Genomic DNA, 18,438 nt, shown 5'->3' with positions numbered 1-18,438 from the left:
AAGTATAGTCATAAAACAAAACAAGAGTCCGTGAAGTGATTATGGTTTGCAGTGTGACGTAAGGTGTTTACCAGGAATAGCAATGTCAATGTTTATTGTGGAGGCAGTCAGTCTGTCTGTTTACACTGAATATTGTGTGTCTGCAAATGTAAAGATAGCACAGACACAGCGCAGTGGTTAACTGACACGGTCCCGAAATACTATTACCACTAAGAAATTATTATGCAATGCTCAGGTCAGAGGTCATAAGAAAATCGGCAGTGAAAGCACTTGGCGCAAATTTGGAAATTGTTTCTTACTCTTTTTGCCATAATGTTTTCGGTCATGATCTATTTGATAATTTTGTGCAGTCTGTGGTACAAACGTGACAATATTCCTTTTAGTTTGACTGTACCTGCTTTCTATTTTGTTATATCCTTTGTTTCGATGACAACACGACATAAGCCACAAACTTGGATGCAGCTTGAGTATGTCGTCTTCAAGTCCTGTAAATTGAAGGAAAGCTACACAAAAAATCGAAAATTCTTCTATGCTATGCTTGATATATTTCAAAGTCAAATTCTTACTTCAAGTTGTTTCACATAAGTCCGTCATAGTTTGGGGATTTTCCACAGTTTGCAACTTATGCCGTGCTGACGCCTTCTCGCCTGATAATTGAATTATATGACGCCAGTGGTTCACCTGATGATTGAATTTTAGAACACTGACGTCATATAATACAATCATTAGGTGAAAAATTTGAAACACTGACGTCATATAATTCAATTATCAAGTGAGAAGGCGTCAGCACGGCATAAGTTGCAAACTGTGGAAAATCCCAGAACTATGACGGACTTATGTGAAACAACTTGAAGTAAGAATTTGACTTTGGAATATATTAAGCATAACATAGAAGGATTTTCAATTTTTTGTGTCGCTTTCCTTTAAATGTCCTTTAATTTTTTTTTTAACGTGACAATACTGCGGTTGTCACACCGCCGGTGTTCGAGAAACTATCCAGCGAAGCTGGGCATGGGCATTCCAAGTCACTTCGCGCCCCCGTGTATAAACAGACCATGCACAATTGAGTCGGACTTCGGCTGAGTGTACTCGGAGCGTGCTTGGAACTGTGTGTGTAAACCCGACCATAGGCATTGTCTCTTGAGGTCATTAGCCTAGAATATGAATTTTCATAATCATTGTGTAGCTCAATTGGTAGCGGCTTCGCAGTTGAGCCTCCTGTTTCCAATTAGTTGGATCCGGGAGACCCCGGATCGAATCCCGGGAAGGGTATCATTGTCGGAGCTGCACCGTCTTTCGGAAGAGACGAAAAATGGGGGTCCCGTGTTCGAGGAGGTGCCTCGAGTGCGTTACAACAGCCTCATTACTCACATGGGTACCTACTGGCTGAAATAAAACAACCTGGTGAATAAATTGTACAAAACATTTTTGAGAATAATTGTTCCAAAAGGAAATGAAATACGGCAAACCAAAGAGGTTTTAATCTGACGGTTTACAACTTTCCTTGAAAAGGAAATATCATGTTGTTCATTTCCTATTTTGATCCGCATAGTTTGATTTCTGGATCATCAGTCCGCAGATATCTGGAAGACAGACGCCACAAACATCAGGAACCGTAAAAACAAGTCCCGGGGGTAAAGTCAGTCACATGACATGACACGTCTGCCAAATAAGGCCTATTTGCATACCCGCGTGGTAGCCTGTAAGCATAGCCCTTTGTTCGCTCCCCTCAATTCATCAGCATCTTTGCCCATACTAAGGTAGATAAACTCATGTGTATCAGTGGAATAGATACTAATTGTTTAATGTTTTAAAACAAAATATTTTGTTTTCCATACTTTTGTTCTTTTTCAGGATATTTGCTCGATGCGAATCGTGTTAGGAATGGCATAGTAGGTTTAGCGTGAGTCTTTGGAAGTCCGCCATATTGGAAGACAGAGAGTGGACGTGCCGTGTGCAAAACTGCACACGTCTCTTACCTGGGAGGGAGATATAAAGCCGTCATTGCGCACAAAGTGTTTGGGAAGTGGTGAGTTACATTTTGACATCTTTTTGGCCCCAAAGTTGAGGACAGTCTTACGTTTAAAGGCAAAAACGGCTGGAAAATGCCATAACGCCCTATTAAACAGCTATTTTCAGCGGAGTCGCCACATGTCACTAGGCTCTACCAGCCTCCGCGGGTCGCTGGGAATATAGTAGAAATTGGCCAAATAGAGTCAATTGTATGAAGGGAGTCGGCTACGGAGAGAGGGTCAAATATAACTGCACCTGCGAATGTTACCCTCCACGGCCAAAGTCCCCCGGCAAATGTTCTTCCCTGGAAAAAGGAAAGGAAAGGAATCTCGAACCAGTTTAGCTCAAATGAACTCAATGAACAGATGAGCTACTCTTCCACTGGTCGTGACAGAGGAGACAGACGCTATGTACAGTATTTACAGGTTCAGTGTACCGGGGAAATTCCCCTAGCTCTTTTCGACAAGCACAATGAACAGTGGACCACGGCTTAACGTCCAGTCCTAAGGACTGCGATCTTTAACGGCAGCGTGCATGTCGGGTGAGCGACACAGCCGGGATCGAACCCGGGGCTTCTAGTTCCAGAGGCAAGATCGCTAACCACTGGACTACGCACGCTAACAATCCTGGGCCCATAGTCGGCGCGGATAATAGTCTGGTAGAGAATACCATGTCACCAAACTTGCAGAGCGGGATTTTTTAAGTAGGCGTTTTATTTATTTATGTCTAATAGACCAAATTACTCTAAATCATGACACTTTATTTGGTCTATGGATGTGGAAAAAAGTCAGTGTTATAGCCTATGATGCTGTATTTTCTTATATAAGATGCTCTCCGGATATCTTGGAAGTTAACACTCTGAGTCTAGTACTGATTCTAGTACCTTTGGATCCCGTATTCATGATCGAAATGCAGAGAAAGACTAGCCTGGATGCCAGACCCCCCGATCTCTACAATATTGTAACGACCCATTCTCCTCGGCCCTGTCCCTCACCCGGCCCCTTGGTCAGTAGGTGGATATCTAATACTCTTGCAAACATAATGCGCCATAAAAACACTCCTCACGCCAAGTCCCGGGATACCGTCAGTCACATGACATGACACTTTGCCAAATAAGGCTGCCTATTTGCATACCCGCGTGGTAGCCTGTAAGCATAGCGCTTTGTTCGCTCCCCTCAATCCATCAGCATCTTTGCCCATACTAAGATAGATAAGCTCATATATATCAGTAGCATGAATAATAATTGTTTAATGGTTAAAAAGCGATATTTTGTTTTCCATACTTTTGTTCTTGTTCAGGATATTTGCTCGATGCGAATCGTGTTAGAAATGTCATAATATGTTTAGCGTGAGTCTTTTCCGCCATATTGGAAGACAGAGAGTGGACGTGCCGTGTGCAAAACTGCACACGTTTCTTACCCGGGAGGGAGATATAAAGCCGGGACAGCCTTCGATTGCGCACGAAGTGTGTTAGAAGTGGTGAGTTACGTTTACGACATTTTTTTGGTCCCAAAGTTGAGTACAGTCTTACGATTAAAGGCAAAAACGGCTGAAAAATGCCACAACGCCACAGCAGCTATTTTTAGCGCTCGCCCCATGCGGCACCAAACTTGCAGAGCGGGATTTAAGTAGGCGTTTTTGATAAGTCGCTGTCTAGTGTCTAATGGACCAAATTACTCTACTGTTATACAAGGAAATAAAGTATCGTAGGCTATAATATTGACACATCCATACACCATATAAAGTGTCATAATTTAGTTGTACTACAACTAAATTATGACACTTTATATGGTGTATGGATACTTTATATATGGTGTATGGATGTGTCAATGTTACAGCCTACGATACTGTATTTCCTTGTATATCTTGTATAAGATGCTCTCCGGATGTCTGGGAAGTTAACACTATAACGTTATAAGTTTAGTACTAATTCTAGTAACCGTTGGATCCCGTATTCATGATCGAAATGCAGGGAAAGACTAGATTGGATGCCAGACCCCCCTGTCCCTCATCCGACCCCTAGGTGGATATCTAATACTCTTCCAAACATGATACGCCGTAAAAACACTCCCGCCAAGTCCCGGGGTACAGGCCGCGATACGTATACCGCCAGTCACATGACATGACACGTTTGCCAAATAAGGCTGCCTATTTGCATACCCGCGTGGTAGCCTGTAAGCATAGCCCTTTGTTCGCTCCCCTCAATCCATCAGCATCTTTGCCCATACTAAGGTAAATTAGCTCATATATATCAGTAGCATGAATGATAATTGTTTTATGTTTTAAAAATCGATATTTTGTTTTCCATACTTTTGTCCTTTTTCAGGATATTTGCTCCATGCGAATCGTGTTAGGAATGTAATAGTAGGTTTAGCGTGAGTCTTTTCCGCCATATTGGAAGACCGAGAGTGGACGTGCCGTGTGCAAAACTGCACACGTTCCTTACCTGGGAGGGAGATATAAAGTCGGGGCAGCCTTTAAACGCGTGTAAAGTGTCAGGAAAGTGGTGAGTTACGTTTTCGACATCTTTTTTGCCCTAAAGTCGAGTACAGTCTTACAATAATTAAAGGCTCTTTTTAGCGGCTCGCCCCATGGCAATGTGCACCACCAAACTTGCAGAGCGGGATTTTTTAAGACGCTGTCTAAATTATGTCTAATGGACCAAATGAGGTGTAAATTACTCTAACGTTACGCTTAAATTACACTTTATATACCTTATATGTGTATGTATGTGGAACGAAGTCAATGTTATAGCCTATGATACTTTTATTTCCTTGATGCTCGCCGGACTAGCCTGGAATCCAGCCTTATTAGCTTTCCGTTCGCTACCCAAGCTCCGCTCCTCGCCGGCAGCGGAGCTTGGGTAGCGCAGCGGAGCTAGCTATAGGGTAGCGGCCGGAAGCTAATTCTTCGTTTTCACGTGACGTCACAATTGCGTTCGAACGTGAAGCCGGCCATGTTGGATGATAAGCTGTTCTATCTCTGCACGGCTGTGTGTTGCGACGGTGGACCCGTTCATGGAAGGAAGCAGTTTTATTCAGAAACGGCCTGGAAGTTTGACAAGTTAACTGCGGTCCCAATGAGCACAGGATATGACCTACTCACCGTTTCTAAAATTCTATCTAATATCAAAGTAATAATGCTCTTTTTGGGCGGCTGAAAGTTGTTTTGTAACATGGTCTGTCATGGACGTAATGTCGGTGTACCTTAGCACGTAAATCGAGTCTGCGAGCTCTTAATGGCCGTTTTTCACCACCTACCACCACCGTTTTTCACCTTTAATAATCGGACAACAGTGGTCGCTAGAATCTGGCGATGGTCGCTTAAGATTTGCAGCTTAAGCTCTGAAGAACCCCTTCCGTCACTCGATGGATTTGTAAAGAATCAAAAGTCGGGCGTGCCTCCAGCGAGCTTCGCACTTGTGTATATAGGGGGAAGCCTTGGCCGAGCTCCTGTCAACTTAACACAACTTGGCACCTGAGTTAAACATGTGCCATGCATTTTAAGTTTGCATTTTCAGTATATAGTGAACGCCAACTCGACCCGTTATTGTTTACGTTCCACGTGTGTTTACTTGATCAAATGAATGAATGAAATTATCCTTTCTGTTATTTTGTTGACTAAACCTTTGTTATAGTTTTGTTCACAAAGTCACGCGAACAGACTCTTTTGATAAGTTGTACAAGAAAGTTTATCAAAGTTTAACCGGTTAAATTGCGTTCATATTGGGCTAAGCCGGCTAAATTAGCTGGTTAAATCTTTTAGTCTATTCAACCAGCTATGCTAGGCTTGATATGAACGGGGTCGTAGTGAGATTAAACCATTCGTATCTTCATAATAGTCGGTTACGGATCGAGACCGCGTGTGGAATTGTTTTTTTCTTTCTTTTTAAATAATTATCCGTTTAATACATACAACGCCTTTGTCTTGTGAACAGAACTTCATAGATTCCAAACCCGGCCTTTTTGTTGTAATGGAAAATACCGTGCAACGGATGCTTGCATGTATCAGTAACTAAGCCGAGATGAGTCAAGGCAACAAGCAAAGCAACAATGCACGGGTCTTGAACCAAATTCGCTGCATCCATGCGGGCCATGCTTGCATGGTCATGCCTGCATGGCCATGCAGCAGCCAATGCCGTACAACGGATGATTGCGCGCTCTTACGGCGCTCTTAGTTTGGGCGCTCTTAGGGCCATGCTTGCATGAACGTTGCCATGCTTGCATGGTCATGCTTGCATGGTCATGCTTGCATGGTCATGCTTGCATTGTCGTGTATTGTCATGCCTGCATAGCCATGCAGCAGCCAATGCCGTACAACGGATGATTGCGCGCTCTTACGGCGCTCTTAGTTTGGGCGCTCTTAGGGCCATGCTTGCATGAACGTTGCCATGCTTGCATGGTCATGCTTGCATGGTCATGCTTGCATGGTCATGCTTGCATGGTCATGCTTGCATGGTCATGCTTGCATGGTCATGCTTGCATGGTCATGCTTGCATGGTCATGCTTGCATTGTCGTGTATTGTCATGCCTGCATAGCCATGCAGCAGCCAATGCCGTACAACGGATGCTTGCGCGCTCTTACGGCTCTTACGGCTTTAGGGCCCTGTCGCACTTGTGCGCATGAGTTGCGCATGAACATTTCTTAGGTTTAAGGAAAGTTTGCGAGGAAGAAGTTCTGCGTTGACCCACCGTTGTACAGCCTAGTTATCGAACCAAGGAAATTACTTCTTGGGCTGAAAACTCAATCTTGACCAAAAACATGTTAATACGCAACTTATACGTACGGGCTTGTATATATATGCAGAGAGAGCGCGGCGAGAGCGGCGTCCCAGTGCCGGAATGGGGGCCTAACGTAACGCAAATACCGCACTTAGAATCATACCGAACCAGACGTTGCTGTAGAATAAGATACAGTAACTGCAGATGAACATAACTCTGTACATGTAAATGAACCAGAAATGTTCATATGTACGCGTTGCCGATTTTGAAAGAAGGTTTCCGAATCCGGTGGAGCGGCTCCTACGCGCGGTAAGATGATTCTCGCAAACACTCGCCTTGCTTTGTGGAGAGCGGAGAGCTGAGTATATAGAAAACCTTCTGAAATGCCGATTTTCTTTTCAAACAAACTGATCAAAACCTATTGATGCAACTTTGTCCTTATATCTAGCGTTGACTAAACTACTCAATGATCAACAGTATGGAGACAAAAACAGCACACTCGGACCCGCAGGTGACTTTGATAGGGCCGTTGTTCTATATTCAGCCAGGTTATCATCCAACATGGCACCCGCGCGTGACGTAGCGGTTTTCGAACGTTCCGTGAAAACGAAGAATAGGATGGATTCCAGGCTACGCCGGACGTCTGGGATATCAACACTTAAAGTCTAGTTGTATAATACAACTAGACTTTAAGTTTCTAGGACCTTCTAGTACCGTTGGAATCTTGGATCCCTTGCCAGTACTAGTGATTCATTAGCCTGTATTTACACAAGCTCTCAGCCGGGAGTTACTGACCCCCACCCAAGTGTGTGGGGGTCAGTAACCTCCGGCTGAGAGCTTGTGTAAATACAGGCTAGTGATTCATGATCGAAATGCAAGGAAAGACTAGCCTGAATGCCAGACCCCCGATTTCTATAATATTGTGAAACAAGGAAAGGAGTAACACAAACTGCCGGGCCCGGGACTCGAACATAATGTCGTCCGTGGGCGCCGGAACACAATCACACACCAAGGACTTGCTCACACGCACAAACCACTAGGCTATTAAAAAGGTCGCGACCCCAAAGGCTGAGCAGTTGGTGTGGTGCTATCACTGCTGCATGATAGTCCCTGTAACGATCCATTCTCCTGCCCTGTCCCTCATCCGGCCCTAGGTGGATATCTAATACTCTTCGAGTAAAAAGTTACAGATGCTTATTCTGGTTCCAACTGGATCCCTAAGTGTGTGACCTCTCTCACTGGGCTATTCTATTCAACTAGGAAGGGGTCAGTCTACTTTGGGATCTTACAAATCTATTCTACCAAGGAGGTTTATTTTTACCTTCGCCTAGAAGGTTGTGTTTTGCACAGTGTTCGTGTGTGTGTGTGTCTGTCACGTCCGTCTGTGAACAGTATAACTTGAGAATGCCTGGATGGATTGTCTTCATACCTGGTATATGGGTTACGTGTAGGTTTTCTTGAGACCTCAAAATGATTAGATTTTGGGCCCCCTAGCGTCTTGCTATGGTATCACAGCAGAACTTCGGGGTTGGATATCTCGCGTTCAGGACATGCTATGGTCATGATTTTTGAGTGGCAGATAGCTCTCGGGGGAGAGAGTATTAAAGTTGTGCCAATTAGCGGCCTTTTTGGTACTGCAGGAGCCAATTTTGGTTCAAATTTTGAAAGGGAATAAGTCAAGAAGGGGTTGACGTAGCCTCCACCAGGCCCCGCGGATCGCTGGGAAAATATTAGAAATTAGCCAAATAGAGTGAATTGTATGAAGAGAGCCGGCTACGCAGATAGGGTCCAATAGGCAATCCTAGCGCCTCCATGGCCAAACTCCCCTGGCATATATTTTCCCTATAGCCGGCGCGGTTAGTCTGGTAGAGACTAGGGTTGACGGATCGTCATGATATTTGGTATGTAGATAGCTTGAATGATGATCAGCAAGATCAAATACTAATTATGCAAATCAGGAGCTAATTTCCATAATTAGTAAGGAAAGTTTTTAAATCTGCTGCACTCCATTATAGTACTCTCAAACACGTCACATATGTGCATTATGCTAATAAAGACCTTATTTGCATAATCTATGCAGAAACTTATATTTCCCTTATGGTAAATGCTATGGATGTCATATTGGAGGTGTAGGTAGCTTTATAATTTAGGGTAATACTATGGAATGTATTTTATGCTAATGAGGACCATATTTGCATAAATTATGCAGAAGCTTCATATTGCCCTTACGATAAATGCTGCGGATGTTATATTGGAGGTGTAGGTAGCTTTAGGAAAGGTCAATACAATGGCATGTGCGTTATGCTAATGATGACATAATTTGGATAATCGTAGCAGAATCGCGCCCCCAGGCGCAATTCTTCATATTTCTTTTGTGGTTACTGGTAGGGATTTCCTTTTGGTATGTAGTTTTAGAAAAGGTGAATTCAACAGAATATTTGTTATGCTAATGAGGACCTCATTTGCATAATTACTGCAGAAACTTTATATTTTTTCCTGTAAATTGTAGGGAATTCATATTGGACATATAGAAAGCTTGAATAAACAACAACATTTCATACTTCCTTATTCAATGGGAGGGAAATATCCTGCATTTTCATGAAAATGTTGCCTTTCTAGTTTTTCTTTGTAATCCATGTTGGGGTCCCTTCAGAGGTGGCTGGAAATTTCATATGGAACGGTGAGATATTTCTGACGAAATGTTCACTCTGTTGAGCGGCTGCCAGATTTTCGAAGGGTGTCGTCCTCCCAAAATATTTTCTGCCGAGTGCGCAATCATCCTTGGGTAGTCCCAGGGCATGCTCGCATGCAGAAAATGTTAAATATTGACCCACTGAAATGCTATTTGCTTCATTTTGGGGGGCGAATTGTGCTGGTAGTGTGATAATAACATCTCTATTAGAGAAAAGATACACAAGGGTTTCTGCTTGATGCCCTGATTGGGGGGGGGGGGACTGCCCCCCTTTGCTGCTGTCACTGACTTGGAAATCAGTCACACGACTGAAGGAACTCATATGTACCGTTGAGTACCGATATGTACCGAAGGAACCCAGCTGTCTCCAAGATGAATAGATAAAAATATATTTTTATGGTACTGCAGCGGAACTTCCAGTTTTGGTATATATATAGACTTGTTCTGAACATGCCATGAATTTTGAGTGGTAGATAGCTCTTGGGAGGGAGAATAAGCTATATAGGTTTGGGCCCCCTAGCAGCTTTTTTGGAACTGCAGGTGCCAGTTTTGTTTCAAACTTTGAAAGAGAATAACTCAGGAAGGGGTTGACAGATCATCATGATTTTTGGTAGTTAGATAGCTTTAGAGATGATTTACATAACATTATCCTGAATTCCTGATTATGTAAATTAGTAGCTTATTTGCATAATCAATAAGGGAATTTTACGTATACACTGAACTCCATTATAGGACTCTCAAGCACATGACATACATGTATGTAACTGAGAAAAAGAGGAATATTGATAGATATCAATCATAGAAATGAATACCTAATTTGCATAATCATGAAAACATTCTATAATTCCATGGTGGTAAATGATGAGGATTTATGAGGATTTCATTCTTGCAGCATTTGTAAAATGCTACAAATGTCCGTTTTGAAAACACCTGCTTTATCTCCCCAAGCGGCCATAATCTAGTCATAATGCACCTTTCCAGTTTCAGGAAAAAGAATATTCAAAAGATTGATGGTTGATGGGCTGTCATTACTGAAGCAAATAGTGACAACAAAACACAAATCAGCTGCTACACAACATCAACAAGTGCATGCTAGAAATTAGATCTAAGAGTCATTCGGAATGAGACACTCTTGATTTTGTCAGAAATTCTAAATGTGTGATATGGACAGAGGTGATAATTTTCTTCTTTTATCAATGAGTCTGAGAGTATGGAGAGGAAATAGATTGGTAAGATATACACATCCAGCTTTTAATTCTGTTACCTGACATATAATTGTGCAGTTTTCTTGCAGGTAGATGTAAGATTTTGAGTTGGAGATCCAAACTTAGACTTCTAGTTTCTGAAGGCATTTAGATAAGCTACATGGGCCCTGTGCTTCTGATTAACTTTTCTTTCATTTCATTTCAGTGTGATTGAACTTCAAGCCATGAACAGGTTTCCCCTGCACTGTGTCTGTTGCCTCTGCTTGCTGAGGTTTGGACTGTTCCAACAGGCCGAGGCATCAGCTGATCGTGAAGGCTGTGACCCAGTCCCCGTTACAGCCAGGAATGCATATCAAGATTCTCTCAGAGAGAATGAATTCTTAACAAAGATATTTAAGAAGTATGGCAAAGGTGGAAAGATGACCTTTGGTGGTTTCCAGGAGCTCCTGGATAGATTGTTACTTGGTGAGGTGAGGATTGTGCATCACGAGGAAATCCAGGCCGTTGATCTCAAAGAAGACAGGAATACCAGTGCTACATTGGTCTTGGACACAATCGGGGACACTGATCATGTGCATTATCCACATAGAGACAGCCATCATGACAGGGATGATCAGCATGAGGAAAGTGGCATCGGACATCAGGATTCTGACCATTCAGGTCACTCGCATCAGGACTCCCATGAAAGTGCAACCCCACAAGGCGATGTCAATCACCACAAGGGGACAACAGAGATAATAAATCAGGTTCCACAGAATACAACCACAACAGCTGCTACAGCACCTGCTGCTTTACAGGAGGATCCATCTCCCCGGCCGGGAAGGCACGGTGGTAGCAGGGGGCAGAGGAGACAGGGGAAGAGGGGACAGAGACGTGGAGGGCGTAAGTCCACGGCCATGGCAGTGCCAACAAGCAGTAGTTTAGACCTCATGCAGATTACAACCGAGTCGCTCAGACGGGTGCCAAGGGATGCAGGAAATCACACAGGCAAAGAAGAGGAGGAACATCATGATGATGGTCATGATCATGATGACCATGGACATAACGACCATGATCATCATGAACGTGAGCCAGGTGCCCATGTAAGCCATTACCTTCTTTCACACTCAGTTGTTTTACTGAATGTTACAGTTGCTTCAAACATACATTTTGTAGCTAATCATTGTTGTTATATACTAGTAATAGGTGTATTCTCAAAATGAAGAACTGTCATCCTCAGTAGGAGTATTAAAGACACCGCCAGATGACACATCTTTACTTATAATCCTACTTTTCACTTCTCCATTGCCACAGTGCCTCTCTGCGAGGGAGATCCTGGTACAATACAAAATCCCATCAGGCCCATCTCCGATGACAATGCCAGACTTCGTGAACATCTGCCCACTGCTCATCACACAGATAGATGAACAGGCTTGTATCGTACATGAAGGGGATGGTCGTGATGATGGTGAACATGGCGAGCACAAGGGGAAAGAAGCCCTACCAGCAGCAGGTAACGGTAGTGTCTATTTGCCAAATAGAATTGGTAACTTTGTTGAGACTGACAGTAAGAAATCCTAGTGAAAAGTTCAATCTATCAGCCGACATGTCAGGCCTAGGGATATTATCTTGGTGACTGTACAGATTTATAACTGGTGGAGATATTTGCCAGAATGGATGGAACAAGTAAGTCATGCGCTCAATCTTATCCATGTATGCATGTTTCCAATAGAAAGATGTAGCAGCTTATTAAGACAACCCTGTATGTACTGAAATGATGTGATGGCAATGGAGTAAATCTTTTGTTTGGTCAATTTTCTATCAACTCGTTTTTTTTTCTGTCCCTACAGTGTGGGGGTATGGAATTCTGGCTATAGCTACCATCAGCATCTTGTCTGCTTTGGGAATTGTGCTGCTCCCCTTGATGGAGAAGAGAGTGTACCAGTTCCTGCTGTGTTTCCTGGTTGCCATGGCAGTGGGAACACTGACGGGAGATGCAGTCCTTCATCTCTTACCACATGTAAGTACCTGGAAGAACCCTTAATTTTCTTGTAGTACAGTCAGCTATTCCAAGATCAGGTTGTACCATTATGTTGCACATGGGCTGATTTTTCAATTTTTTTCATTTTCAGTACAGAAATTTGTACTACAAGTGATACTATATATCAGCCCTGTCTCCTGTCGTGCAGTGCCGACTTCGCCATTCGCTAGAAAGCCGGTCCCAGGGCGGTATCTGTCGGGCCAGCCACTAGGAGTGCAATTTAGTCAGGCTATGGGGGATGGTGCTTCCAGGGATCTCTGATCACTTGATGATTAATCTTGCCCTGGCTAAGATTAACTAGTCACAGATTTTGTGTGTGGAGTAGCCCACGGTCCACCTGAGTGCCATCCTAGTTAGTTTTCACCCAACTGGATAAAACTAACTGGGATGGCACCCAGGCAAGCATACTGTATTAGTAGGCAGAAAATTCAGGTTTTGCAGAGCACCTTTAAGGTCCTAACTATAATCAGCAGCATCCGATGAGTATAACCAGCATGATAAATCTGTATAAAATTGTATGTGTCCTTTTTCAGGCATTTGGCTTCCATGCTGACAAGGATAGTCAAGAGGAAGGTGATGATGAGGGCAGCCATCTTGATCCACTGCTGAAGGGTCTGACTGTGCTGTTTGGCATCTACTTCCTGTTTATCATGGAGAAACTACTCCATGGAGTCATGACCAAGAGGAGGGCCAAAAGGGTGGGCCTTGCTTATGATCTCCATGAAAAATGGAGATATAGTTTGTGTGTGTATGTGTGTGTGTGTGTGTCTGTGTGTGTCTGTGTGTGTGTGTGTGTTTTTTTTTTTTACTATTGTAGTTAGCATAACTCAAGATCCTCTGGATGGATTATGATGGTATTTGGTATGTGGGTAGGTGTTGGGAAGATGAAGTCAAGGTTCATTTTGGGCCCCCTGGTATGTGACCTTGGTACTGCAGCAGCATTTTTTTGTATCTTTTGACCTGGACGAGCTATGGTCTTGATGATTTGGTGCTATATAGCTTGTGATGTATTCCATATCATACACATTTTGATAACTTGACTTTTCAGTACCCAGCAGTGGTGCAGTTTTGGTACAGTGGCCCTGTTTGTTTACATAACCTACTTTTGTAGGACCACATGACCTGCTTTATACATCCCCAGCCCAGGCTGGGGCATAGTCTCCCCGAAATCAGGTCGTACAGTAAGAAGCCTATTGTAGAAATTTCCTTATAAGTTATGTTAATGAGGCCCTGATATGCATGATTTATGTCTGATAATGTTCACCTTTACTTAGCTTCCTAATGCCGCACAAATGAAATTCCCATTATTTACCACTATGGTATTTTAGTATTTTCTGATTTATTATGTAAATTAGGAAGCTATTTCCATTATTGATATCTATCAATACCTCTCTCTTTTTCAGTTACATATGTCACATGTTTGAGAGTCCTATTATGAAGTGCAGCGGATTTATAGACTTTCCTTTCTAATTATGCAAATTAGCTCCTGATTTGCATAATAAGTATTTGATTATATAAAGCACCATCTGAGCTATCTACACACCAAACATGACAATTTGTCATCCCCTTCTCAAGTTATTCATGTTCGAAGGTCTTTCACTAACAGCTTCACGTTAACTTTCACTAACAGTCAGGTGCTTAATGGATACCATAGCTTGTATGATGAGCATGAACACCCTTTCAGTGGACACAGTAAACAGTAAAGCACACTGCTCATTGAAATATCCCCCTTTATTATGATAGAAAGCAAAGAAACTCCAAAAACAGAAGGAACTCGCCGACCTTGAGGAGTCCTGCAAGCTGGAGGTGTCGGCAGACTCGACCAAAGAGGACGACAACTGCCCCCATCATCATCATCATCACCATGACAACAACAAGCTGAAGGATGCTGGGATAGCTACCATGGCATGGATGGTAATCATGGGGGATGGAGTACACAACTTAAGTGATGGCTTGGCCATTGGTGAGGAATTCAATGTCTCCCTTACAAATCAGGCAAACGTTTCTATGGATCATCTACACAAAGTGGGAAAAGTAGAGAAAAATAAGCCTTCCATTTTGGGGAATTGATGTGTGAATAAAAGCATACAAGCTCACTTAGGAAAAATGAGGAAGAGTTGTGTGATGTGAATTGTTTATGTCAGTCTTAATGTTTGCTTCAATAGCTTTACATAGAAAGAAAACTGTTTTTTGTACCAATTTGTGAAGTCTTATGAGGTGAAACTCAAATCTGTATGCCCAGGGGCTGCTTTTGCCGGTGGGATCACAGGAGGCATCAGCACATCTATTGCAATCTTCTGTCATGAGCTGCCACAGGAACTTGGTGAGAGCCTTCATCGGTATTATATGTGTCAGTAATGTATGTACATCTATGTGTGTTTGTTGGGGGGTGTAATCAAGATGTGTGACTATGATCAAGGATATAAAAACAAAGAGGGGAAAACTATTTACTAGACAGTAGATTATTAAGGCTCTCTGAAAGCTCTACATCAAAAAGGTACTGCCAAACAGAACAGTGTAGCAACCGGACAGCCATAAGACGGTCTGAAGCTATCATTTGCTTGTTGAACGGTTACCCTTGTGTGGTGGACTGTTCTGCAGGCGTCCAATGATGGTGCTCCGATGATAAATGTACCCTGATCCCACCCTTCCCCATTAATGCTATCTCCAGGATAAGTAAAGGTCTATAATTAATTGATTCATGATAATCCTCTAATGTGGTACCTTACAACTCCCCCGTCAGGTGACTTTGCCCTGCTGATCAAGGCAGGCATGTCGGTGAAACAGGCCGTCATGTACAACATGATGTCTACCTGTATCTGCTACATCGGGCTGTTCATCGGACTGGGCATCGGCAACCTGTCGGGGAAAGTCATCCAGTATGTGTTCGCCGTCACCGCCGGGATGTTCCTGTACATTGGTCTGGTGGACATGGTAAGTGTGCTTCTAATAGAATGCAGTCAAAACTGACTGCCCAAGAAGACCACCCTCTAGGGACTTATAGAAACGTAAACTATGTATGTGGACAGGTGGTTACTTTGGACAGGATTCTTAAATGCTAAAATGTGTCAATTGCAAAAATTATCGAAAGAACCACCAAAAAGTGCTCACAGTTGGCCAGGTGATCCTTATGTAGAGGTCAGGTCTCTTGTACATGTTTGACTGTATTCTATAATTCATGCATCTATAGCTCTTTTTGTCTTCAATTACTTTAAATTTATGTGGGCTTTTGTGGTCTGGGATGCATTAAACTGTGGAGATTGGATTATTCTAATGAAAAAATCATCATTACCATACTATTGAATTGAAAATCATGAAGTGGTTGAGGTCTTATACTGTGTAAGTTCATTTATTTTTGTGGGGACTTACTTTCCTGGGAGGAGTGGAAAGGAGGTTTACGCTGTGTTTTCAATTTGTATTTTTTATAATTCTCTAGTACTGTAGTAATTCAAATACATTGGAAATGCATAATTGTGGGGATATTAATTCGTGTTGAAGAGTATACAACAAAAACCCTGAAAATGAAACCACGTGAACATTTCAAGATTTACAGTATCACCATCCCCCCCATCCAGTTGCCGGACATGGTACATCCCAACCAGCCACAGGCCATTGCTGAGCATGACCATGGTGAGCATGGCAACAGCCACGGCCACAGCCACGGCCACAATGGCTTCTCTCACGACAACAACCTTAAGGAGGAGAAGAAGAACCGTGAGCCGACTTCTCCTGTACATGTGTTGATGCAGTTGTTCGGACTTCTGGGGGGCATTGGGATCATGTTACTTATCGCAGTGTATGAGCACCAAATAAAAATCTAACTAAATACCTTTACCTAGTCCCATCCTCATGCCTGAGGGTCAGGGACTATGGTCGTGGCATCCAGTACCCGCGTGTCTCTGTGGGTACACTCTGCCTGGGTGATATGCCCATTCCGAGTCATGGATATCATCACCCCACCTCCTTACTGTTGATGGTCCCTTGTGAAATGTGAGTGGCGATGTCACCCACTCTTGTGACATGACCAAAGTATTAGAGTTTCTGCCTTTTTATGATGCTAATTAGTGGTCCCACTCCCAGCTCTTCTTAAACATGTGTCATTTGTGAGCCATTTGTGCGATAATGGTCAGTCTAGCTGATATAGGTCAGCAGAGGTCAGAGGTCAGGAAGGTGCATTCATGCGTCTCAGGGCTGCTTTAAACTGTGGTATGGTAGATAAGTGCCTTATACACAATAGATAAGTGCCTTATACACAATAAACGATAAACCTTAAACACAATAAACACAAAAAGCAATAAACACAATATAGGTCAGTGGAGGTCAAGAAGGTGGATTCATACATCTCAGGGCTGCTTTAAACTGCGGTAGGGTAGATAAGTGCCTTATGTCTGCTGGTAGTGTTTTGTAATATGTTGTGCCTCTGAATTAGGCGAATGTGTGGTGACTGGCTGTGGTGGTACATAGTTAGGTTTGTGGAGCATTGAGGTTTGCCTAAGTGTTGTACAGCTGGCTGTTTGTTTCTTCCAATGTGAACCCGGATACTTAAATCTTGAGACCTCTAGTTGTTCTCCTCGACAAGATGCTGTTACTTGGGTACTAGGTTCCTTGGTTACGGCCATCACTTTGGTCTTTTTGGTACTGACTTCCCATTGGTCACTCACTAGAGGTGCTGTCTGTCGAGTCCAGTAGATCCTAGAGTCCTTCGAGCGAAGTCAGCTATCAGTGCTTAAGTATGTCATCGGAAAGCAGAGGCTGTTGATGATCCTGCCACTTACATTGACACCAACCATGGGCTGTTCCTCCGGAGCTCCACAGATGCCATAATTCCAAAATCTAACTATTGCCCTTTAAGATTGTGATTTTGTTGATTTTCGATTTTTTTTCTACATTTATGTATGTGATAGTTGTAAGCACTGTGTGTTCTAAAGGTAGATGCAAAAATTGTTATTCTGGCTTGTTCTATCAAATATCAATCAGAATGAGACTGATTTAAGTGTGTTGAAAATGCTATTAGAAAATATTTTGTATCAGGGAGCTAAATATGCTGGTCCGATGACAATCTATCAGACAAAATGCTGTTGTTTTTCTGTATATCTTGTTTGATTTCGATGTAAAAGACAAACTGACACTCACAGACAATGTTCTTTGATTTTCAAATGTCAAGGGTGATCTAGTGCTTACAAGTTGTACAATTGTGGTGATGATTGTATTGAATCATATATTTTGCAACACTCTATGGCTAAATCTAGTTAGGTAATGAAAACATATCTCTGCAGACAAGAAAAGCTTTTTAAAATGCTGATCATGGGAAGAACTGGATGATGGTGTGGATGAAATGTTGGAATTATGGAAGTGTACAATATAATAGTCATGTAGTTTGTCAGTTTGCACTGGTACAGTTTGGTAGTGTGCTAAACAGTTTGGGACAATCGTAATAGGTTTAGTTGGTGTGCAGTGTTATTTGAAGTTTTTGATACGGAATAAACAGTGTTTTCGTGTTACTTTGATTTGTGTAGTTCTTTTAAGAAGTTAAAGAAACAGTAAATTTTATGTAAATAAGTTTAGAAATATGCACCTTTATCGAAAGTAAATGAAATGTGATATAATGCTGGTTAATGGTTTTGAATTGTCAATAGATAAAACAGTGAAAGGTGAATCTTTAGTCAGCATAACAGGTTCCTAACAGAAAGTGGATGGCAAACTTGAAAGTTTCTTGTCATTGATGCATGGCCAAACATTGATAAATGGTTTTCAAAGAAAACTGTATGATTACAGAAAACTGTGGTA

General features: G+C 42.5%; 1 protein-coding gene across 3 annotated transcripts; it reads left to right on the top strand.

Annotated features, from left to right (window-relative positions):
* The first annotated feature begins 1,946 nt into the window (after positions 1-1,946).
* On the top strand, positions 1,947-18,152 carry LOC136430692 (zinc transporter ZIP10-like). 3 transcript variants are annotated; one of them, XM_066421497.1, is made up of 9 exons: positions 1,947-2,029; positions 10,837-11,713; positions 11,925-12,123; positions 12,461-12,630; positions 13,185-13,349; positions 14,395-14,614; positions 14,894-14,974; positions 15,395-15,585; positions 16,227-18,152. In XM_066421497.1, the coding sequence occupies exons 2-9, from the start codon at positions 10,856-10,858 to the stop codon at positions 16,470-16,472; spliced, it is 2,130 nt and encodes a 709-aa protein (XP_066277594.1). In that variant the 5' UTR covers positions 1,947-2,029; positions 10,837-10,855; the 3' UTR covers positions 16,473-18,152. The 3 variants fall into 3 exon arrangements, with proteins under 3 accessions (XP_066277594.1, XP_066277595.1, XP_066277593.1); XM_066421498.1 differs by lacking the exon at positions 1,947-2,029 and adding an exon at positions 3,372-3,492; XM_066421496.1 differs by lacking the exon at positions 1,947-2,029 and adding an exon at positions 4,384-4,519.
* Positions 18,153-18,438: the final 286 nt, after the last annotated feature.

The sequence above is a fragment of the Branchiostoma lanceolatum genome, chromosome 3, assembly GCF_035083965.1.
Source record: "Branchiostoma lanceolatum isolate klBraLanc5 chromosome 3, klBraLanc5.hap2, whole genome shotgun sequence".
In the NCBI taxonomy this organism is placed as follows: Eukaryota; Metazoa; Chordata; class Leptocardii; order Amphioxiformes; family Branchiostomatidae; genus Branchiostoma; species Branchiostoma lanceolatum.
This window is presented reverse-complemented; position numbering and strand designations above follow the sequence as displayed.

What these genes read in the sequence shown, in the direction of transcription:
- LOC136430692 (XM_066421497.1), top strand. Translation starts at nt 10,856, where the DNA reads ATGAACAGGTTTCCCCTGCACTGTGTCTGTTGCCTCTGCTTGCTGAGG. An exon ending in TCCTTCATCTCTTACCACAT is followed by an intron (nt 12,631 to 13,184) that starts GTAAGTACCTGG and finishes GTCCTTTTTCAG; the next exon opens with GCATTTGGCTTCCATGCTGA. An exon ending in ACATTGGTCTGGTGGACATG is followed by an intron (nt 15,586 to 16,226) that starts GTAAGTGTGCTT and finishes CCCCCCATCCAG; the next exon opens with TTGCCGGACATGGTACATCC.